The sequence below is a fragment of the Lynx canadensis genome, chromosome C2 (assembly GCF_007474595.2).
Source record: "Lynx canadensis isolate LIC74 chromosome C2, mLynCan4.pri.v2, whole genome shotgun sequence".
Classification (NCBI taxonomy): Eukaryota; Metazoa; Chordata; class Mammalia; order Carnivora; family Felidae; genus Lynx; species Lynx canadensis.
The window spans coordinates 25,799,452-25,823,803 of NC_044311.2; the positions used below are offsets into that span (position 1 = coordinate 25,799,452).

At 38.7% G+C, this 24,352-nt stretch overlaps 1 protein-coding gene across 6 annotated transcripts in view; it reads left to right on the forward strand.

Annotated features, from left to right (window-relative positions):
* Window positions 1-12,829, forward strand: part of ANKRD28 (ankyrin repeat domain 28) — a 202,609-nt gene extending 189,780 nt beyond the window's left edge. For 5 of the 6 annotated variants that reach the window (XM_030328697.1, XM_030328700.1, XM_030328698.1 and 2 more), the window contains 4 exons: window positions 604-686; window positions 1,148-1,230; window positions 2,668-2,759; window positions 9,562-12,829. In XM_030328697.1, coding sequence (XP_030184557.1) covers window positions 604-686; window positions 1,148-1,230; window positions 2,668-2,759; window positions 9,562-9,848 — 545 coding nt within the window. In that variant the 3' untranslated portion in view covers window positions 9,849-12,829. Of the gene's footprint in view, window positions 1-603; window positions 687-1,147; window positions 1,231-2,667; window positions 2,760-6,649; window positions 6,801-9,561 lie in introns of all 6 variants that reach the window. The other variant, XM_030328701.1, reaches the window with a different exon arrangement.
* The last annotated feature ends 11,523 nt before the right edge of the window (window positions 12,830-24,352 follow it).

Sequence of the window (24,352 nt, forward strand, 5' to 3'; positions counted from 1 at the left end):
AAAGAAAGCGGTTAAGGCTTTTATTATTATAATGCTATGTTGCTTATGTATGTTTAACTTATGGAAAACTTGGATCTCAAACCTTCTGATTCTATTGAATCTGCCAGTTTTCTCCCCACCCCTGAGATTTAAACCTTTATTAACCTGCTTTCAGCCCACATTTTTATCTAGGGCCACAATGTTTTCATTTGCCCTTACTGACTGAACAGTCCACTGTGGCAAGGCAGTATAGAATAGAGGTTAAGACACTGACTCTGGAGTTAGATGGACTGCATGTGAGTCCTAGCTCTGCCAATTAAATGACCTTATGCCTCAATTTTTTAATTTTTAAAGTTGAGAAAAATAATAGGGGCCTACTTTGTAGAGTTACTGGAGAATATGAATCCAGGGCACTAAACTCTCACAGTTAGTTGCTGTTGTGTCTGTGCCTTAGACAGTAATGTGACCATATAGTGTGTACATGGTATATTACAGTATTTTTCTTGTCCTTAAACTTTCACTAGAGGGATATTTTTGCTTTGTATCTTTCTCTATAGTGAGTTTATTAGTAACCCAAGATATATGTATTCATATACATAAGATTTGATGTAATTTTCCTCCCAGAGATGCTGGTTAGCAGTGCTAGTGCAGATCTGACTTTACAAGATAACAGTAAAAACACCGCCCTCCATTTGGCTTGCAGCAAGGTAGGTACTCATTTTAAGGATATGTTTTCATTGTTAATATCAACAATGGCATTTAAAATTTTTCCATTTCACTGAAGTGAACAGAGCTAGAGATCGAACCTCTGTAATGATCTGTAACCTCTTTAACCTCTGTAATGACTGACATCAGATTTCTTGAGAAAAAAAAGAAAATATTGTATTAGTCACCCTGATATATGAAAGTCTCCAGTGGGCCAAGTAAGTTTTGGAGTATAAGCCTAAATGTAATTATTATCTTCCTTTAATCTCTCCAATCTTAAATATTCTTGTCCTCTGCCCTAAGCCTACTCCACACAAATATTTAAGGCATAATTAGCCAAGAAAATTCATGGCATTTATATGGTGATGTACATATTGTATGGACTAGAGTTGAGGTTTACTGTATTTGTAAATTTATCTTTAATGATACCTAAGTTTTTAAGAGTTATTTGCCATAATTTTAGGGTCATGAAACTAGTGCCTTGTTAATACTGGAAAAGATAACAGATAGAAACCTCATCAATGCAACCAATGCAGCCTTGCAAACGTGAGTATTTTCATGTCTGGTATAAACCTTGTGACCTAGAATTATAAAAATGATTAATAGTTATTTTTTTCTAACATGGGACTATTGGCATGAGTCTCAGTCACAGAAGCAGTTAAAAAGTAGAGGGGCGCCTGGGTGGCGCAGTCGGTTAAGCGTCCGACTTCAGCCAGGTCACGATCTCGCGGTCCGTGAGTTCGAGCCCCGCGTCAGGCTCTGGGCTGATGGCTCAGAGCCTGGAGCCTGTTTCCGATTCTGTGTCTCCCTCTCTCTCTGCCCCTCCCCCGTTCATGCTCTGTCTCTGTCCCAAAAATAAAATAAAAAAAAAAAAGTAGAGTATCATTTTTATAATTGACAAAATTCATTTCTAAAGGCATCACAATTAAAAGGCTTATTATTTTAAAAGTTTTTGGACTGAAACTTTATTTATTTATTTATTTTTTTTATGAAATTTATTGACAAATTGGTTTCCATACAACACCCAGTGCTCATCCCAAAAGGTGCCCTCCTCAATACCCATCACCCACCCTCCCCTCCCTCCCACCCCCCATCAACCCTCAGTTTGTTCTCAGTTTGGACTGAAACTTTATAATGGAAAATACTGTGGATTTTTTTTTTCTTGATCTGATTACCCATAATTTTATGAAGAAAAGTAATACTGTTCTGTGTGTTTTGTGGAAATGAACCGGAATGATATGTTATTTGACACCAGCAGTAAATGAGGTAAAAGCTTTACATGTGTCTGTAAACTAGAGAGATTTCAGAAAGAATCAAGTTCTTAATGTGAGCAGCCATCTTTCAAGTGACTGCTTAAGTCTTAGACATACATCTCCATGTTTCTCTTCTAATTTCTGTTTGCTATTCTACTTTGAGTCTTGGTAAAAACAAAAAACAACAACAAAAAATTCATAATACTGGTTCCCATTCACATATCAGCCATATCTCTTGAGGTTCTAGAAACTAGTCATGGAACCTGTAAATTACTTTCAAAGCCTATTGGAATTTGTGCTATTGAAATTTACGACTTTTATTGTATATCTATTATATGCATTTGCCAACTTCATTTCTCAAAACAACCACTTAAGAATGCAGTTTAGTTAGTAAAATCTTTTTAAACATTGAGTCTTAGAAGGAAACAAGAGGTATTGGTAAAAGTGAATTGCTGGTGAGGCCCAGTGTTATGCACATTGGCAAGATTTGACAGTGTACTCTGCATGCTGATTTTTTGTCCCCCATTACCATCTTTATTGCTGTTAGGACTGGGTGCCTCAATTTTGTATCTCTGGGTCATCATAACTTCGCAAAAGTGCTCCTCAACAACCAGGATTGAGAGAGAGAGAGAGAAGGGGGGGGAGGGAGGGAGAGAGGGAGAATGTGCGTGCATGCACATGCAAGGCCTTGTACCTATTTGTGTGTACATATATACATTTTTTCCTCTAGACCTCTGCATGTTGCTGCCCGAAATGGGCTAACGATGGTGGTTCAGGAACTTTTGGGGAAAGGAGCAAGTGTGCTTGCAGTAGATGAAAATGGTAAGTAGGTTCTGTGTTTTCTTTCCTTAAACTGTATTTTACTAGAAGCTCTTATCTTTTGATCCATATTTGAAGTAAAGTAAATGTGGATATTTTTTATTGGTCACAGAGAACAGCTGAAATTAATATTGAATAGTACTTTGTGGCAAAGGGAATAAGGGCAAGAAAAATAAGAAAAGTCTGTCTAACAGATGAACTTCGGAATTTCACTAACTTTGGTTTAGTGTTACCACCTTTGTTCATCTTAGTATTCAAAGAATTTGTTCTGTCAACAAATACTTACCAAGGCCCTAAAGTTAATCTTCCTACTAACTCATTAGATCCTATCCCCTTTTGCCTACTTGAGACTATCACTTTAGCAATTCTTCACTTTGTGTCCTGCAATAAGGACCTTTTGTAGGAGTCTTCCTAGATTATTCCCATCAGTATATAAACATTATTTCCCTCATCTTAAAAAATCTTCCTTTAATTTACTTCTGCAGCTACTGCCATATTTCTCTTCCTCTTTGCAGCAGAATTACTCAAGTGTTGGCTTTCTGCTATCCCCATTTCTTCTCCTCTTTCATTCTCTCCTATGGGCCCTCCGGTCAGACCTTTGCCCCTACCACACCGCTAAACTGTCTCAAGATCACCAGTGACATCAGAGTTTGGCATAACTGATTATGCCTTTCTCTTTTTCTTTTCTTTTCTTTTTTTTTTTTTTTATAGGAATAAGTGTTTTAATAGGGAATTAAAAATAGACAGGAATAAGGGACTAACTGGGGATGTGAAGGTTGCAATCTGCCATAGCAAGTGTCTGTGGCAAATAATCCAAAGAGTCTCCATATTTCCCTTTATACTGCACACAAAGGTACATGGATAAATAGGTACAGATTACTTTAGGTCAGGGTAAGAGGGAGATTACAGGGGTGCCTGGGTGGCTCAGTTTAATGTCTGACTTTGGCTCAGGTCTTGATCTCATGGTTTGTGGGTTTGAGCCCCGCGTTGGGCTCTGTGCTGACAGGTCAGAGCCTGAAGTCTGCTTCGGATTCTGTTTCCCCCTCTCTCTCTCTCTCTCTCTCTCTCTCTCTCTCTGCCCCTCTCCCACTCATACTCTGTCTCTCAAAAATAAATAAGTGTTAAAAAAAAAAAAAAAAAGGAGATTATAGTATCCTTCTTTAGGTGAACCCAGTCTGCCTTCATCCACAAATACATGGTTCCTTGAATTAATAACCAGGTAAGGGTTTGTAATTTGGTATTTTGATGGTTGGATTAAATAACCAGATTCAGTGGAACCAAAATTTTTAATTTTTGATTTTATTTTATATTGAGGCATAACTAACATGCAATATTAATGTTAATTTCAGGTATATACTTTTTTCTTAAAACTCTTCTTTACTTGGCTTTCAGGACTTCATACTTCCTTGGGGTTTGTCATATGTTACTAGCTACTCCTTCTCAATTTCTTTTGTGAAGTTTCTGCCTCTTGTGCCCAATTTCTTAATATTGGAGGGCTCTAGGACTCAGTCCTTGGTTCTTTTTCCTTTCCATATCTACCTCCAGTCATTTGGTTCTGGATACTACCTACATGCTGAGAATTTCTGGATTTGTATCTGTAGCCCAGACCTCTCATAATCTCTGTGGAGATATGATCCATTTGCAGATCCAGCTGCCTAATTGACAGTACTGTATGGATGTCTAATAAACAGCTCAAGCCTAACATGCTCAGAAGTTAACTGATTCTCCTTTTCCCTGCCAAGCCCCTTCTCCCCACAGCCACCTGATCTTAGTCGATGACAATTCTCATCCTTATAGATGCTCAGGACAAAAACCTGGAGTCATCCTTGACTTCTCTCTCTCTCTCACCTAGTGTAGTGTCCTTCATATACTATTGATCTACCTCCAAAAAAGGCCCACTTTTTTCTCTTCTATTCTTACCGCCCTGGCCTGGATCCTTTTAAAATATGTGAGAGTCTTCACTTACAATGATCTACAAGGCCCTACATGATTAGTCCGTGGCCATATTATCTCTCTGACCTCATCTCCTGCTCTTCCTTCTCTCACTCCATTCTGCCATGCCAGCCCCTCTGCACACCAGGAATGTACACGCATTGTGATCTTTGTTCTGGCTATTTTCTCTGCCTGGTACACTCTGTCCCCACTCAGTCTTTGACTAAGTCCCTCACCTGTTTGAAATCTTTACTCAAGTTTTATCTTCTCATTGAAGCCTATCCTGAACCCCATCTGTACTGCAACCTGCTATAGACAGCTACCATAGCATGCTTAGTCCTTGTTAACATGCTCTATTCTTTCCTCTTCCTTTTTTCCATAGAGCTTATCTTCTAATATATTGTATATGACTTACTTTTTTATTATGTTGACTGTGTGTCTCCCCACTAGAATGAACATAAGATAAGCTCCATGGGGACAGGGAATCTATATCATTTGCATACGTTGTTACATTCTGAGTGCTGAGGTGAGTGCCTGGATATAGTGATTATTTGTTGGGTGAGTGATTGTGCCAGGCACTGTACTCAATTCTGAAGATAACGATGTAGAATAAGACCATCTACTTCCTTGAATGGAGTATAAACAGGCTGTTAGAGTGCCCTGGAAGTGGTTCGTTTGGAATAAACCTAAAATGCATTGCAAACACATAAGAGAATCTTTAGAGTCTTGCAGGATCAGGGAAGGCATCCCCAAAAAGCAACTCATAAGCCAAAATCCAAAGGACAAGTAAAAAAAGTAGGGAGAGAGTGACGTGTTTAAAAATCTAACAGAAGACACTAACTATTGGAGTTACACCAGAGTCTCTTAGATCAAGTGGCAAAAAGGATCTGTGCACTAGGAAATTAGCAGTTAGTCTGCTAGATTAGAATGGGAAAACAGATTAACATTTATAGTTGAGATAAGGTAGTGACCAGAATTATGGTAGAAGCACTGGAGATGAAAAAATGTAACTGTTTCTAGAGATCTTATGATGGGACTCACAGGGACTGTGTGAGGGAAGAGGTCTCACACCACCTACCTTCGAGTGCTGTGTGGATGGAAGTGCTGTTGTTTAAGATTAGAAAGTAGGAGGAAGAGCTAGAGCTAGACTCCCAAGTGGATAATGGGACATAGGGATCTGGAGCCCAAAAGAAAGATCTAGATTGGACATAGAGATGTGGGAATCATAAGTGTATGTAGTCGTGAAATCCAAAGAAGTGAATGCTCTCACCTATAAATTCAGACCTACATAGCTTTTTTTTTTCTTTATGTTAATTTATTCTTGAGAGAGACAGAGACAGAGAGAGACAGAGAGAGACAGAGCACAAACAGGAGAGGAGCAGAGCAAGACAGGGACACAGAATCCGAAGCAGGCTCCAGGCTCTGAGCTGTCAGTACAGAGCCGGATGCAGGGCACGAACCCACAAGGCATGAGATCATGACCTGAGCCGAAGTCGGATGCTCAACTGACTGAGCCACCCAGGCACCCCAGACTTACATAGCTTTAAAATAAATTTTCATTATCAGTAAATTACATTTCTGGAAATATATATAGTTATACTATATATAGTTTAAAATGAGGAGCCTAAAATGCTAACCGTATATGTTTGGCCACATTGTGAGACTCTGAATCAATAGCTAACATTCAAATCTTTGTTGATCATTTTGAAGATTTTATATATTTTTTTTCCTTATAAAGAAATACAGGGGATAATATAACATAGTAATGAAGGTCACCTGTGACCACCTGGGTATCTTCTAACACACTTTGCAATGTGAAATAGTAATCATGGTCCAAAGTTGATATGTCATAGCAATATATTTCCATGGATTTTCTGGAGGAAGCGCAATGTTTTATACTTGCATGGGATAAATTAGACCCTCGTCCTCAGGCAGTTTACTTCTCTTACTTTTCTCTTTAGCTGACCATATCAACTCCATGCAGATGAGAGGAGCCTGGTTTTCATCATATTCCAGCTATAAAACACTCCTGAGATGCTCTTCTCCCCCAATCCCTACTCATCCAAGGGATCATGGCCTATCTAATGGGTCGCTCTGACTACAATACAATAGGTACCTTCAGACTTTCAGCAGAGCCCTTGAAAGAAGTATGGGCATTGAAGCACTCTCCTACACATTTTGAGTAAACAGGGTTTAATTTAAAAATGCACATGTGGGGTGCCTGGGTGTCTTAGTCAGTTAAGCTTCCAACTTTGACTCAGGTCATAATCTCAGTTTGTGGTTCAAGCCCCTCATCAGGCTCCGTGCTGACAGCTCAGAGCCTGGAGCCTGCTTTGGATACTGTGTCTCCCTCTCCCTCTGCCCCTCCCCCACTCACACTCTGTCTCTCTCAAAAATAAATAAGTATTTAAAAAAAATTTTTTTTTTTTTTTTTTAATTTGAAAATGCACACGCTTCAGTCACTCCTGCCAAGCTTGTAGGGGCACCAGCTGTTCCCTTCAGCCCTTGACAAAGGGAAGATTTATGAAGGGGAAAAAACAACTTTTTTTTCCTGAAGGCTAATACAGCATGGATAAAAATATATAGGAGATCTGGAAACCACCAAATGCCGGTAGTTAGAATGGATAACTAAACCATGGTATAATCACAATAGTGGAATGTATAACAGTGAAAATGGTATATACTATATACAATACCATGGATAAATCTCACAGACATAATGTTAAGCAAAAGAATCAAGGTATAAACTAATATATACTGTGTGATTCCATTTATATTAAGTTCAAAAAAAGTCTAAACTATAGTGTTTATGAATACAACTAGAAAGGAAAGCATAGCCATGTTTATTACCACATCAGGTGTTTATTACCAAATCAGGATAGTGGTTACCTCTGTGAAAAAGAAAAAGGGTAGTGATTAGTAAGGAACATGGGGTCTCCTGGTATGCTGAGAATATTCTTTCTTAGTCTGGATGGTGGTTACATGAATGTTTTTTTATAAATCATTTAGCTATTTAAAAAGCAAATACGAGGGGCGCCTGGGTGGCTCAGTCGGTTAGGCATCCGACTTCGGCTCAGGTCATGATCTCACAGCTCGTGAGTTCAAGCCCCGTATCGGGCTCTGTGCTGACAGCTCAGAGCCTGGAGCCTGCTTCTCATCCTGCGTCTCCCTCTCTTTCTGCCCCTCCCCCACTTGTGCTCTGTCTCTCTCTCTCTCTCAAAAGTGAATAAATGTTAAAAAAAATTTTTTTAAATAAAAAAAAATAAAAAAATAAAAAACAAATACGAGTTTACAAAATATATACAGCTGGCCCTTGAACAACATAGGTTTGAACCACATGTCATTTAATAACATGGATTTTTTACAGTACTATAAATATATTTTCTTAGGACTTTTTTCTCTAGCTTACTTTCTTATAAAAATACAGTTTATAGTACATATAACATACAAAATATGTGTTGATTAACTGTTATGTGTTATTGGTAAGGCTTCCAGTCAACAGTAGACTATTCAGAGTTATGTTTTGGGATGTCAAAAGTTACACACAAATTTTCAGGGTACATGGGTGGCTCAGTTGGTTAAGTGTCCGACTCTTGATTTCGGCTCAGGTCATGATCTCACAGTTCATGAGTTCCCAGCCCCGCGTCAGGCTCTGCATTGACAACGCAGAGCCTGCTTGGAATTCTCTCTCTTCCTCTCTCTTCCCCTCCCTCGTGTTCTTGCTCTCTCTCAAAATTTTTTTAAAAAGTTACAGATTTTGAACTACGCAGGGGTCAATGCCCCTAGCTTCCCACCACATTGTTCAAGGGTCAGCTTGTACATATATGAGTGTGAAAGCTAAAACATGAGTGTATATAGTAATAGGGAAAACTGTGTCCAAATGTGCAACAAAAATGAAGCTGTATATTAAAACTTTAAGACATTTGCTGCTAAAGTTCCATATGGGGTGATCTAAACTGAGCATCATATTGTGTGCTCTCCCCATCTTCTCTTTCACTTCATCCTCAGGGTCTTGTACCAGCCGGGGTACCAAATGTTTACTTACTCAGTTTGTTGATACTTTGCAGTGCCTTAAGGCTAAGCTTAGTCAGTCTTCTAACGAAAGAAACAGTTGAAAGCAAAACATTTGTTTTGGCTTAGGAGTTTTTAAAGTTTACCTGTTTTGGGGCGCCTGGTTAGCTCAGTCAGCTAAGCATCCAACTCTTGGTTTTGACTTAGGTCATGATCTCAGTTCATGGGTTCAAGCCCTAGGTAGGGCTCCACACTGACAGCATAGGGTCTGCTTGGGATTTGCTCTCTCTTTCTCTCAAAATAAATACATTAAAAATAATAATAATAAAGTTTACCAAAAAGTTGATCGATAGCCAACTGTCTTTCATTCAATACCCATCTTTGGGCGCCTGCTCAGTGCCTCATTCATGAATGTGTATACTTTTAGGTTTCTCAGCATGTAAACTCTTAAGTAACTATAAATTAATGATTAAGATTCTTCCGGCATTCTGAAGGAAGCTTTATCAGTCTGAGGTGTTTTTGTTTTTGTTTTTGTTTTTGTTTTTAAATTCTAGCTCAGTATCTTCTGTGAACTCAGGTGGATATGGTTTAAGTTTTGGGATCTTGAAGCAATCACCATCTCTGGGCCTCAGTTTCTTTCCTCTTCTGTAACATAACTAAGGTCTCCTCTCATACTAGATTTCTATGACTTTTCTCTTTTCTACTGAGTGGAAATTTTCTAAATCGTTTTAATTAAACAGTTCATTTTAAACCAGGTAATTTAAAACATGTCTGAAATTGAAGGCCATTTGAGCTTATTTCCTTATATCCATGCAGTGGGTCTCAGGATGTCTAATTATTTAAATTTTATCTTTAATTCTAGGCTATACCCCAGCTTTGGCCTGTGCTCCCAATAAGGATGTGGCTGATTGCCTGGCTCTCATTTTGGCCACCATGATGCCTGTCTCATCAAGTAGCCCTTTATCATCCCTGACATTCAATGCCATTAACCGTTATACCAACACCTCAAAAACAGTCAGCTTTGAAGCCTTGCCCATCATGAGGAATGAACCTAGCTCCTATTGCAGTTTCAACAACATTGGCGGGGAACAGGAGTACTTATACACCGATGTGGACGAGCTCAATGACTCTGATTCCGAGACCTACTAAGAGGCTGAGCCAGAGGTCTAAGTGAGGAGTTCTGACGCTAACGCTTCAGATTGTGCTTTTTCAGGAAAAAGGCACTTTCTTATTCACGTACAAATTCAACCTAAAAGGAGAGATCACAGAGTGAGCAAGTATGAGAAATGTGATACATTAGGAAGAAGAGTTTTAAAGGCAAGTTTTGCAAAAGGAACTTCTAGTATCTTGAAATAGACTTGACCAGAGAAAAACACTTTGATGTCAAGTTACTTTGTGGAGTTGTTTAATTTGGTTTTGCAGTGCCAGGAATAATTTGGGACACTGTGCACCCTAATCTGCTTACACAAGCAACACTATTCTAAAAGAAGAGATAAGGACACTAGATTAAAAATTTACCAATAAAACTACAACTAAATTTAAGGGCAATAAAAGTTTGGTATAGTAGGCATTATGTGCACAGCAAATTGCCAAAGGACCAAGTAACTTAAAAGTTTTTTAATAGAATGCCATTTTGTGGAAACTGGAATAGGTGAAATGAGACATTATCTAAACCAAACTTTAATATTTCTGAAAATGAAGCTGAGATTTGGTTTTAAACGTTGATTTTTTTTTTTAAGAAAACATCTGAAAGCCTTCGAATACTGTATTAAACCATGAGAGAAAGCAGATGTATTTTTACATTTTTTCTTTTACATAAAAATTTAAAAATTCCAACTTTTATAATATTAGAATTAAAAACCAGCTGACTGAGTGCAGTCAGGGTGAAAATACTGGTGATGTAGACATGAGATAGATTGGAGTCGGGCTGTTGTTGCCCACTTTTGAATGGTTTAGGTTTAAAATTGAACTATTTTTGTTTCAAAATGTAAAGAATTTCTTAGAAGAAGAAAATTTCGTGAAATCAAAAAAGTAGATTATTTTCACCCTATTGCAGCTATATGGTCCTGGGAAATGGAGTTTTCAACCTCACTACTTTGGATGGTACAGCTTTGTCTCTTATGTTACTTTTGTGCCTCCACAATGGATTGGGGGATTTTTGTTTTCACTGTTTGGTGAATAATCAAAAGAAAATCCCTTGTTGTTGATACGTTAACATCATCGGGTCTCTTGGAAGGCATTTCTGTATTGGGTCCTATTCAGATTTAAACATGCTACTACTTGGGGAAGGAAGCAGTTGCCTGCCGAAATGGAAGACTGCCTTTCAAATAACAGAAAGGCTGATGTTTAGGTTTTTAAATAACCATTTATATGGTTCTGCTTTTACTGTAACTGTCACTTTCCCAGTAAGAATGATTTCACGTATGTAGGGGGTGTTACAGATCTGGGTGAAGTTCCATAAATTTTCACAGAATGATACCCAATTTCATTTTATCCTTTTTGTATTGTGCAACTGGAAACTTTATGACATTGTAAATTATCAGCTGGTTTTTCTGAATATAAAGTGTGAAAACACAGAACAGTATTTTGATCTATTTGATAATTTTGTGGGGTTTTTGAAGAATTAATGAGCATGTACATAGAAATAGTGACTGCTTGAATACTGTATTTACTTGCACTCTTTCAGTACATCAAGATACCTGTATATTTTAGAGTATAATAAAACACAGATGTGAGTTGTATTTAAAGAATAATGTATTTGTATCTGTGCATATTACCTAAAAATCTATAAAGTTTCTAGGGCATTGACTACTAGATTTTAAGCATTTTTTTTTCTAAAATATTTACAGAAATTATAAATGTAATCCTCCATCTTTTCTTTATAATATAAAGAAGTCATAATGGACCCTTCCTAATTGTTAGTGGTAGGAAGGTGAATATGCATTTTAAAGACAGTGGACTACATTTTCTATTGTACCTTTTGAAAAAAATGAAAAAAAACTCAAGAGGATTCTAAAAGTATACATATGTGTGCTTTCTCTTTCCTTTTAGGAATTCTCTTCTGAATTCCCTGAGGGAATTTTCTAGAATCTCAGAATTGAAAGAGACCTGAGGTTCATCCAGTCTAACCTCTTAACAAAATGCAGGAGTCCCTTCTACAAGGGTGATCTTTCCACCTTGAACACTTCCAGTGACTCTACCTCACCAAGCAGTCCATTCAGTTGTTGAGCAGCTCTAACTGTTAGAAAGGTCTTCCTTAGATGGAGTTGAAGCCTCCCTCCCGGTAACTTCTGTCCTTGTGCCCGGGTCTGTCCTCCAAGAGAACGCTGAGAACGTTGGAAGGATGAATCTTACGCCCTCTGCCATGTCTTCTCTTTTACAGGCTGTTTGACTTACCTGCTGAAGTGATTTCCAGAAGGACTCATTAAACACACTGTTAGATTTATCCATCTAATGAAATCCAAGGTGTAGCTATAAAGTAACAAGCTGTTTTTAATTTCTCCTCACACACACCAAAACTTAGATCTTGCATCACTTTATGTAAATGATGCCACTGCTGAAATTGTTTGTGAGGTGGTTATTTCAATTGCTTGCCCACTAGGAAATCTGTTTCCTTGCTTTGTGATCGCATTTTGTGATAGTCTGTCCCCAACTGATCAGCCATTTCTTTGGTCTGAACGTAATGAGGGGAAATCCCAAGCTACTGGTCCAAATAGGATTTGAGCAGCACTAGTATGGTTGGAGTACATACACGGACAGCTTCAGTGAATGAACACAGGGCCACAGTAAGTTCCTTTACAGTTACACCTTGTATGTTAAAAGCATTCAGGCCCTGCTCTGAAGTGGTTTTTATCCTCATACAGAATAGAAGAGCCTGTTTGCTTTTTTAACTTCTGCATGGAAGATGACATCTGAAATATCTGATGTGTATTATAGTAAAACCAGCTTCTGCTCTAGAACTACTTTGGGGGAAATGGTGGTAATAGCAAATGACTTCCTTTAACAAGACACTCATCTCAAACAGTGCCATTTAGTTCAGGAGATCTCTAAGTGTAGCTGTCAATTTGGGGTTTAATTTGGCTTATATTGGACCTTTTAAATGAAATAAAGTTTTTTAATGCAATAAATCAAGTGTCTTTCATTTTTACGTGCAAACTTTTTTTTTTTCAAACTTCTTTATCTTTTAATGGCTAATTAGTATTCTGACTAGTTTTTACCCTTCTTTAAAAACTTGACTTCTCACAAAAGCTGTTTTAGAATTTAGATGAGCCTAATGGGGTTTTTCAAATATTCACTCAACAAATATTTATTGCTTGCCTGCCATATACTTGAGGGTGGGGATGGGCAGAAAGTGAACCTAGAAGGCGTGGTGGTATCCTCTAGGAGTTCTCATCTCATCATGGAAAGACCTACACCTGAAAATAGAAAGGACCAAAGTATAATTGAGATGAACTGCTAGGGAAGGTCAGAGAACAAAAGGAAGATCAAAACAGGCTTTCTGGGAGAGATGACCTTGAGACTGGACATGGAGGAACAGCTATATTTTGGGCAAGTGGAGAGGGGCAAATATTAGCCTAGGTGAGAAGAGCAAAATCAGTAGTTTGTAAAATGGCTGGTGAAAGGGAGAGGATGGAATAGGTGTTAGCACTTAGCACTCCAGAGCACAAAAAGACCGTGCAGACCTACAAAAGAGCTAATTATACACATGCACGGAGATGAGCTACAGAAGTGAGAACAAATAGATATAAATAGGTGACTGGAGGAGCAGGCAAAAAGGACTTTAATAACCTTGCTCAAAATCATCTTATGCTGGTAATGATAAGTCAAAATGCCTGTACAGTGTTTGTCATGTACGAGGCAAGGTTGTAAGAAACTGAAGTACATCTCTTAATCCATGAACTATCCTATGAGGTAGGTACTATTAATAGTACCATTTAACAGGTGAGGAATGAGGCAGAGAGGTGAAGTGACTTTTCCCCAGAATTGCCTGGCCAGTAATCCCTGAAGCCTAAATTTAAATCCCAGCAGTCATTTCCATTGTCTGTGCTCTTATCCAACTAATGATCTCTAACATGCTTTCTGGTCTTTGCTGAAATTGGTGATTTTCAAGTTGGACCACATTCCTGACAACTCAATTATGTAAGTTCCTTTCAGTGTTATTCTCCTCCGTCCCCAGTTTTAGAAGAAACATAAATGTGACCACAACAGATGTTTTTTGAACATCTGCTCTGTACAGAAACTGCTAGGTTCTGGGCATGTTGCACTGAAGGAAAAGGGAACAAGATTTGCCCTTGCGATGAGTCTAAGAGAATGATACGTACTTAGGTTTCAGTTGCTATTGCTGCCCCAAATCTGCTCAACTTAAAATAATCGTTCTCACTCATGCTTTTGCAGGTTGGCTGACAGGCTTGGCTGGGTGACTGCTTCAAGCTGGAGATCTGGCTGAGCTTGACTACTTGCCATGAGTAGAGCTCGGGTCTGCTCCATCTGTGTTCTTCGGACTTGGACTAGACTGCAGAAGTTGTCCAGAAGTTCTCAGTGATGATGACAAAAGCACAAGAAGGCAAGCCTAATCACACAAACACAGTTTATGCTTCTGCATGCGTCACATGTGCTAATACTCCACTGGCCAGAGCAAGTCACATGGCCAACCCCAGCCTCAGTGGGATGGGGCCATTTGGCTCTGCCCACTGGAGAGGGATAGTTTGAGTTCAGTCCCCACAATTCACTTAGCCCTGAAACGATGAGTCAACCAGTCTGTCATTGTTTGCAATTTGTCCATGGGCATTCTTGGTAGTCTTTTGTTTTCTGGCTCCTTCCTTTCTTGTGGTCCCCCTTCTGGTGGTGTAGGTGGTTCAGATATAAAACTGGGTAGCAAAACTTTATTTTGAATTGTAAAGTTTTTGGCAGTGCAGAACTGATCAGTTAGGTGTTGGATTTGCCCTTTTCCAGAAGTGGAGAAGCCAACTCTTTGCCTACCTAAAACTTCAGAAGAATGTAGTACCAGTCCCCTTTTGGATCTTAACTGTGACCATCCCTTTCAAACCAGAGCCCAGTCTAATGGAAGATAGAAAGTAAAGCTTGGCTAAGTGACTTACTTTTAAGGCAAAAAAAAAAAAAAAAAAAAGCTAGTGTATAAAGTGCTCCACTCTATCTAGATCATTTCTCCATCTCACCCTCTCCAGCACTTGTGTAAGTCTCCATTTCTCCACTTCATTTTTCTTTTTTGTGTTCTCATTTCTTTATGGTTATTTTACTCTCTTGCACTTAAGATTTTTAGTGGTCTTCTCTCTTAAATTAGGACTGAAATGCAGGCTCAAGTGCTATTTCCTTAATTAGAAAAGCCAGTAGTTTAATCTTAAAATATTTTCTTTTCTTTACCCTTCTCTACACTTTAAGAAAAACTGCATTTTCACTTTTTTTTAATATTTGTTTATTTTTGAGAGAGACAGAGTGTGAATGGGGGAGGGGCAGAGAGAGAGGGAGACACAGAATCCGAAGCAGGCTCCAGGCTCTGAGCTGTCAGGACAGAGCCCGACGTGGGGCTCAAACTCACGAACCGTGAGATCATGACCTGAGCCAAAGTCAGACATTGAACCGACTGAGCCACCCAGGCGCCCCACATTTTTACTTTTAAGGTCTATTTAGCCCTTTAGCAAACACTTCTTAAGTACATATACTGTGACAAATACTGTTTAAATACTGGAGCAGTACCAGGGATACAATAATAAACCTGGTGAGGTCACTGCCATCAAGAAGCTCATGTTTTAGTTGGGGAGACAGACAAGAAAGATGACAGAACGTGATTACTCTGTAAAGAAGGATTTGTGAGAATAACTGGATAGGAGGGAGAGGTCCTTGAGGATAAAGAATGCTTTGCCATTTGTGCACCAGGGGATTACACAAAAATTCTGATGTGAGACACAGATTTTGCTGAGAAAGTGGAAGAATGTTGAAGTAACAAAATAATAAAAGCAGGAAAGGATAGATTGAGAGGGTGAGCTAATCCACAAAAGTAAACCAGGGGATTCTGCTGAGGCTAACTGACCCAAAAGCATGTCATAGGTCAACCTAGGGATCGATTATCATTTGATCTGGGTTGATTGAAAGTGTTTCTTAGATGCCTGCTGGGTCAACCTTCCCCAGTCCATGGCATGTAACTTGCTTCACCTTCCAACTAAAAATGAAGATGGCACAATGCTTAAGGTTGGACAGGTTAGCACTAAGCTCTCAAACTTGAACTCTATGCTAATGTAATAGTTGGCCACCACCCCCTCCCCCCCACCAAAATGGGAAGTTCATTTCTGGTACCCAAAATAATAGCGGGTGCTATGAGTAACACTGTCTCAGACCTAGTAGAAATAATCAAAGTGCATTTTTTATGTTGATAGGTAAGTTTTTTACATGACCTGCTTCTTGTATAACCTGCTTTTGAGCCCTTATGTCTGCCACAAAGATGACAGGACCCAGCACACAGGAGAGAAAAGTAGCTTGTGGTTCTGATATTCATGGTAAGAAATGCTAAAATCTGAGAAAATGTGAATGAGGAGAATTCAAGGGATAGGAGATTCTGTTGAAGGCATTTGTCTCAGTCCACCTCTAGGTAGCAATAAATGTGTAGGCATGGGAAGAAGTCTGTCAATTGCCTGCAGTTAGGCAACTAATAGGATTAGACACTAAGTGGTCAAATAGCTTTTACTAACTGATGTCAGTGAAAATGGCAGAGGAAAGACCTGTAAGAACAGTGACCGTTGTGACATTTTAACTTGCTCTAATGCCATTCCTCATTCCAGCCCTGCAGTAGCAGATGGCTAACAGTCCACATTCCCAATGCAGTCTATTAGTCACCAGAGAGAACAAAACAAAGCTAGAGCTCTTTTGAAGCCTCATTCCCAAAGAGATGCCATTGTTTGGCCTGCCTGATGGTTTCCTGGAATACCTCATTTATAAGGCTGTCTGTAGTTGAACTAACTCAGAGTGGACCCAGTGTAAAAAGTACTCTCATTGGAGGGGTGTTTGTTAAAAACATTTATAGGCAAGACTCTTAATGTTGCACTTGCCTTAGGTGATTGATAAGAGCTGAGTCAAGCAAATAGACTAACCAAAGAGTTGAAAAGGAAAAGCCGAGGGAATCGATATCCACAGGAGCTTTGACAAGCTCTTACATAGTTCTAGGAATCTAAAATGTTATATGCACACACGGGGCTGTTGCCACCTGTGAAAGACCTAAGGCCACCCTAAGCTCTCACCTGTGGCTAATTTTGAGGCTGTACAAACAAGTGGAAGCTAGTTTTCAACTGCTAGGCTGTTAGGAAGGCATACCTTAACACATACACACACAGCCCCTTGGCAAAAACTGGGAAATTTTATGTTGTTGTGGTTATTGTTGTTGTTGTTACGGGGGTTTGAGGAAATGTCTAATCATTAGCCAGCTGCTAAGCTGAGTAAAAAATTTCATTGACCACACATGGCAAAATATGCAGACTTTACAGAATTTGTTATTCTATTCATTCAGAATTCTGTAACAAGTAGCAATGACAGCAAATCTGGGGAGGGAGATGAATCTGATTTCCAGAACTGTGTTATATTATTTAAAATGTCTAATTTTCAACAAAAGGTTTTGATACGTACAAAAGGTATGTATGGCCCATACACAGGAAAAACAATCAGTAGAAACTGTCCTTCTTCAAGGACATAGGGCTTACCAGACAAAGACCTTAAATTATGTTCAAGGAGCTAAAGGAAGCCATGTCTAAAAAATTAAATGAAAGTATTTTTGAATGCCTCACTAAATAAAGATATCAATAAATTATTTAGAAATTATATTTTAAAAAGCAAATGGAAATCTTTGATTTGGAAAGTACAATAAATAGCTGAAATAGAGGGTCTCAATATTAGATTTCAGTAGGCAGAAGAAAAAATCAGTGAGCTTGAAAATATGTCCATTGTGAGTAGCCAGCCTAAGGAATGTGTGTTGGAGGTGGGAGAGACTCACAGAGAGACCTGTGTGACATAATCAGACATACCAGCATACACATAAGGGAAAGCCTGGAAGGAGAAGAGAAAGGGGGACAGAAAGAATATTTGAAGACCTATGACTGAAAACTGACCAAGTTTGAAAAATGTTAATGTACGAATTCAAAAAGCTCAACACTAGGGGCTGCCTGGGTGACTCAGTTAAACATCTGACTCTTGATTTCAGCTCAGGTCATGATCCCATGGTTCATGGGATCCAGCCCCGCATCGGGCTCCATGTTGAGCATGGAGCCTGCTTGAGATTCTCTCCATCTCTCTCCCCTCTCTCTGCCCCTTCGCCACTCACACTCTCTCTCTCAAAATAAATAAACTTCAAAACCAAAAACAAAACAAACAAAAAACCCCTCAACACCAGGGTGACTGGGTGGATCAGTCATTTAAGCTTCCAACTGTTGATTTCAGCTCAGGTCATGATTTCATGGTTGTGAGGTTGAACCCCATGTCGGCCCTACACTGGGCATGGAGCCTGCTTAAGATTCTCTCTCTCCCTCTTCCTCTTCCCCTCCCCCTCCCCTGCTCACACACACACACTCTAAATAAATAAAATCTTTAAAAAAAAAAAAAAAGGTTCAACACCAAGGAGAATAAATTCAAAGAGATCTAATGTACGCACGTTATAAGCAAACTATCAAAAGACAAAAAAGAACCTTCAAAGCAGAAAGAAACAACTATCACCATGTACAAGGAATCCTAAATAAAATTGACAGCTAGTTTCTCATCAGAGTCCAGTGGAGATCAGAAGGTAGTAGGTTTGACCTATTCAAGGTGCTGAAAGAAAAATGATATCAATCAAGAATTCTTTATCCAGGACAATTACCCTTCAAAAATGAAGGACAAATTAAGACATTCTCAGAATAACCAAAACTGAGAGAACTTGTCACTGGCAGACCTGCCCTACAAGAAATACTAAAGGGAGTCCTTCAGACTGACGAGAGAACATTAGACAATAACTCAAATGCACATGAAGAAATAAAGAGCAGCAGTAAAGGTAACAGCAAAGTAAATTTAAAGGACAATATGTAAATGTATTTCTGTAACTCTTTTTTACTCCTGTCTGATTTAAAAGACAGCTGCATGGGGTGCCTGGGTGGCTCAGTCGGTTAAGCATCTGACTTTAGCTCAGGTCATGATCTCATGGTTTGTGGGTTCGAGCCCCACGTTGGGCTCTGTGCTGACAGCTCGGAGCCTGGAGCCTGTTTCAGATTCTGTGTCTCCCTCTCTCTCTTCGCCCCTCCCCTGCTTGTGCTCTTTCTCTCTCTCAGAAATAAATATTTAAAAATAAATAAAAAATAAAAGCTGCATAAAGCTGCAATTACAAATTACGTTGATAAGGACCATGTGTGCATAAAAATGTAATTTATGACAGCACAAAGGTACAGGAAATAGAGCTACATAGGAGAAAAGATTTTGTATAGCATTGAAATTTTGTTTTATTAATCTGAACTAGATTGATACAAATTAAGGTGTTAATTGTAATCCCCAGGACAAACACTGAGAAAATAACTATAAAATATAAAAGAAATGACAATGAGAATTAAAATGGTACCCTAGAAAATATCTAACACAAAATAAGCCAGGAATGGAGGACTAGAGAAATAAAAAAGATATGGCAGATAGAAAACAAACAGCAGATGTAAATTTTACCTTATCAGTAATTACATTAAATGTAAGTAGATTAAACTCTATAATTACAAGATAGAGATTAATAGAATGAATATAAGATATCAATTATATGCGGCCTAGAAGAGACACGCTTTACATTCAGTGACACAAGTTGAAAGTAAGAAGATGATAAACAACCATGTAAACAGCAACCAAAAGGGCTGGTAGTGACTGTACTCCTAAATAACTAATGGGTCAAGAAATAAATTAGAAAATATCTGAGATAAATGAAAACAAAAGTACCACATTCCAAAACTTATGAGATGCAGTGAAAGCAGTGCTTAGAGGGAAATCTAGCTGTAAACAGTAAAAAGAAAGAAAGGTCTCAATTCTGTAACCTAATCTTTGACCTTAAAAAAAAACTAGAAAAAAGAAGTGCAGACTAAATCCAAAGCAAGCAGAAGAAAGGAAATAATAAATATATTATAGCCGAAATAAACGAAGTAGAGATTCAAAACACATTAGAGAAAAACCAACAAAACAAAATTGTTCCTTTGAAAAGATCAACACAGTTGATAAATCTGTGGTTAGAATGACCAAGAAGAAAAAAATACTCACTGAAGTCAGGAATGAAGAGGGGGCATTCTACTGACTTCATAAAAATAAAAAGAATTATAAAAGAATAAATAACAAATTATTACATACCAACACATTTGCTAACCTAGACAAAATGGACACATTTTTAGAAAGACAAATTATCAAAACGGTTTCAGGAAGATAACAGAAAATCTGAGTAGACCATAGCAAGTAAAGATGTCGAATTAGTAATAAAATATTTCAAAAAGAGAAGCTTAGAACCAGAAGACTTCAGTGGTGAGTTCTGCAAAACATGTAAAGAATTATCAATCTTTCTTTCAAAAACTTTTTTTTTTCTTAAAGGAGTGGAAGGAACACTTCCCAGCTCACTCTATGTGGTTGATTTTAACCTGATACCAAATCAAAGTATCACAAGAAAAGAACACCACGGACCGATATCCTTTCTGATGATAGATGTAAAAAATCCTTAACAAAATCCTATCAAACTGAACCCATCACTATCTAGAAAGCATTGTACACCAGGGATATCTCTTACGAATACAGATGTAAAAATCACACACAAAATACTATCAAATAGAATCCATCAATCCATAAGAAATTATTATACACCTTGACCAAGTGGGATTTATCCAAGGAATGCCAGGTAGTTTCAACATACAAAACTAAGTCAATGAAGTACATAATATGTTATCAATACAATAAAGGCGAGGAGGCACTAGATTGTCTCTATTGATGGAAAAAATCATTTGACAAAAATTCAACTTCTCAATGGTAACAACAGAAGAATAGGGAAAACTTACCTGATAAAGAGCATCTATGAAAAACCCACAGCCAATATCATACTTCATGATGAACAACTGAAAACTTACCATCTTAGATCAGGAACAAGACCAAGATGTCCACTCTCATGACATGTATTGAACATTGGACTAGAGGTTCAGGCCAGAGCAATTAGGAAAAAAAAAGATACCCACATGGAAAAGGAAGTTAAACTATTTGTAGGTTACATGATCTTGTATATAGAAAGTCCTAAGGAGTCCACCAAAAAGTGTTACTGCTGATAAATTTGGCAAGATTGCTGGATACAAAAATCAGTTGTGTTTGGGGGCACCTGGGTGTCTCAGTCAGTTGAGTGTCTGACTTTGGCTCAGGTCATGATCTTGTGGTTCATGTGTTCAGCCCCACATCAGGCTTGCTGCTCTCGCCCTGTCAGCACAGAGCCTGTTTCAGATTTTCTGTCCCCCGCCTCTGCCCCTCCCCTGCTCATGCCCTCTCAGAAAAATAAAACATTTTTAAAAATCAATTGCATTTTTATACACTTGGCAATGAACAATCCAAAAATGAAATGAAAATTCCATTTATAATAGCATCCACAAAAGTAAAGAATACTTGGAAATAAATTTAACAAAAGAGGTATAAGAGTTGTACCCAAAAAATATAAAACCTCACTGAAAGAAAGTAAAGAATACCTAAATAAATGGAAAGACATCCTGTATTCATGAATTGGAAGACTTAATGTTAGAATAGCAACATTCCCCAAATTGATCTATCACATGAATGCAATTCCTGTGAAAATTCCATTGTCTTTTTGGCAGATACTGGCAAGCTGACCCTAAAATTCATACGGGAGGGCAAAGGACTCATAATACCAAAACAATTTTAGTAAGAACAAAGAAGACTCACACTTCCTAATTTCAAAACTTACAACAAAGCTACAGTTATCAGGACAATGTGGTACTTGCTTTAGCTTAATGATAGACATATCTAGAGATCAGTGGAATAGAATTAAGAGTCTAGAAATAAACCCATTCATCTATGGCCAATAGATTTCAATTGAGGGTACCAAAGATTCCTGCAGAAGGTGCCTTTGCTCAACCCCTCACTCACCCACAGGCACCATCTTCTGGATCCATAAACCCATACCAAAAAGGCAGCTGGGACCATCCACACCTGAGAAGGGGTGTTTATTTGAAATATAGAAAGTCCACACTCTTGCATAGTGCTTGCAATATGCTTCATTACTGATGTTAATGATTACATGAAGTTGTGATAAGAAAGAGCCTAGTTAATTCATTGATTTACCATGCACACACTGCCTGGTTTCAAAACCTGGCTCCTACAACTGAGTGGGCTTGAGCCTGTGGTTTAACCTTAATGTCTTTGTTTCCTCTTCTGTGAAATTCAGGTAATATAGATTTCTGTCTCATAGAGTTATTGGAAAGATTAATTGAGTCACTATGCCCAATAATAATAAATAAAAACTATCAATATTGCAGTCTCCTTTGAGGTAGATTTAGAATGTCACAGATTGTTTTACATTCTTCTCACCAATGGGTTGTGTCTATGTTTCTTCCCCTTGAATGCAGACGGGCTCTGTAGCAACTTTACCAATAGGATATGGTAGAAGAGCCACTGCCCCAGCCTTCAGAAACTGACAACTCCCCCTTCCTGTCTCTTCTAACAGATGTCCTGTTAGAAGTCTATTTTGAGACCACCACGCTGGAGGACCACATGGAGAGACCCAGCAGAGCCTGCCAGCTGCCCCCATCAGTGTGCCAGGCATGTGAGTGGGGGAACTATCTTGAAAGTGGGGTTGCCAGCCCTAAACCATTCCAGCTTGAGAGAGACCGGCTGCTACACACCCGAGTCCTTCCCAGATTCCTGACACACAAAGCCATGAGCAAATTGAAATGGTTATTTCAAGTCATTACATTTCGGGGTAGTTCTGTTACTTAGCAGTAATCACAACACTGATTATGAAAATCTAAACACTAAACAAATGAATGAGTTGGAAGGAGTGGGTAGTCTCTAGCCTAGGGAAACGATGACTCATTTCAAAATTAGGTCCTCATTTTAGTTGTTTTACAAAATACAAGAGTTCCTGTCATATGTGGGTGCTGTTTATGTCCTTATTTACTCCTAGAAAGGACACAGGGAAAAGAGTCTCCAAGGGTGTTTGAACTGAAATCAATGAGTTTAACCCCCTTTTACGGATGGGACCTTGGGCTTGGAAAAGGGAGAGAAGGCGCTCCAGGACACACAGCAAGTTAGGAGGAAGCTAGGCCTGCCTCTGCACTCTTAAGCCAGAACTTTAAAAATACTATTTTATTTCTTCGTTTATTTATATTTTTGTTGTGCTACCTTGCAGGAACAAATCTATTTTGTGACACATCCATTTTACACATTCAACAGACAGTGCCCATGTCCCTAGGAAAAGTCTGAAACAGAATGTTATCAGGGCCTGTGGAATGTAGGAGCCAATTTTGGTATACTAGTCGCAAAACAATGAAAATCTTCACCCTTTTCAGATTCATTTGTAATGCCAAAATAGTGGCTCTTATTGTATCTTTTTGTCTCTATATTCCATCAACCCACTAATTATCCTTATACATTTCACACTCACTGTATGATGATTCACTCCCCCCCCCCACCCCCCCCCCCCAGTACTCAGCACATTATGATTCAGAGGACACATCCTTCTTTGTTTTTTAGGTTTGGGGTTTTTTTTTTTTGTTTTTGGTTTTTTGTTTTTGTTTTTGTTTTTGTTTCAATGGTGGCTGAAAAATTTGGACTGCAGCCATTCTTTGATGATGTGTATTTTACTGAAAACAAATGCCTGTTATCTGTGAATACAGGGTTCTTTTTCTCCGTTTGTTTTGACATACTCAGTAGTCTTCTAAAAACTGATGCAGGATTATATTAGAAAATATCAAACTTAAAATGGATAATCCCAAATAATTACCTTTTCCCTTCAATTACTAGTTAATTTATTATAAATTTTAAACTATTTTTCAGAGCTTCTAGGTGAGTCCTCATGGGTGGTCATGAACTGTGACTGTCTCAGGAAGGAGTGGGGTTTCTGAAAACCCCATCAGCAGCCAGAGGAATCACTTAATTGACCGTGCCATTCCCCTGGTTAATACCCTCTAACTGCTTCCCATATAAACTCAAACTCCTGCCATGGCCTACCAGGGCCTGCATAACCTGAAGTTTGACAAACTTCTATGGTTGATTTAAATCATTCTGACTGTCATAGGTAACAAACCACTTCAAAATGTAATGGCTTAAAATAACCACTCATTTTGCTTATGAATCTGCAATTTGGTCAGTGCAAGGTGGAGGAAGCCAACCTCTGCTCGGCACGCTGGGGCTGTTATCTGAGGGCTGTGGGATCTGATGGTTGAGAAGCTGGCTCTGCTGTCATATGGGAACCCAACTGGGGCTGAGAGTTGAGGACCTCAATTTCTCTCCACATGAATCTCTCCATGCGGCCTTCATTTCCTTGGAGTGTGGTTAGGTGCCAAGAGTTAAATCCCCAAGAAAGAACCAGACAGGAGCCATATAAGTCGTTCACGACCTAGATTTGGAAGTCATGTCTGCCACACTGTGTCACATCTGCCACACTGTGTCACATCTGC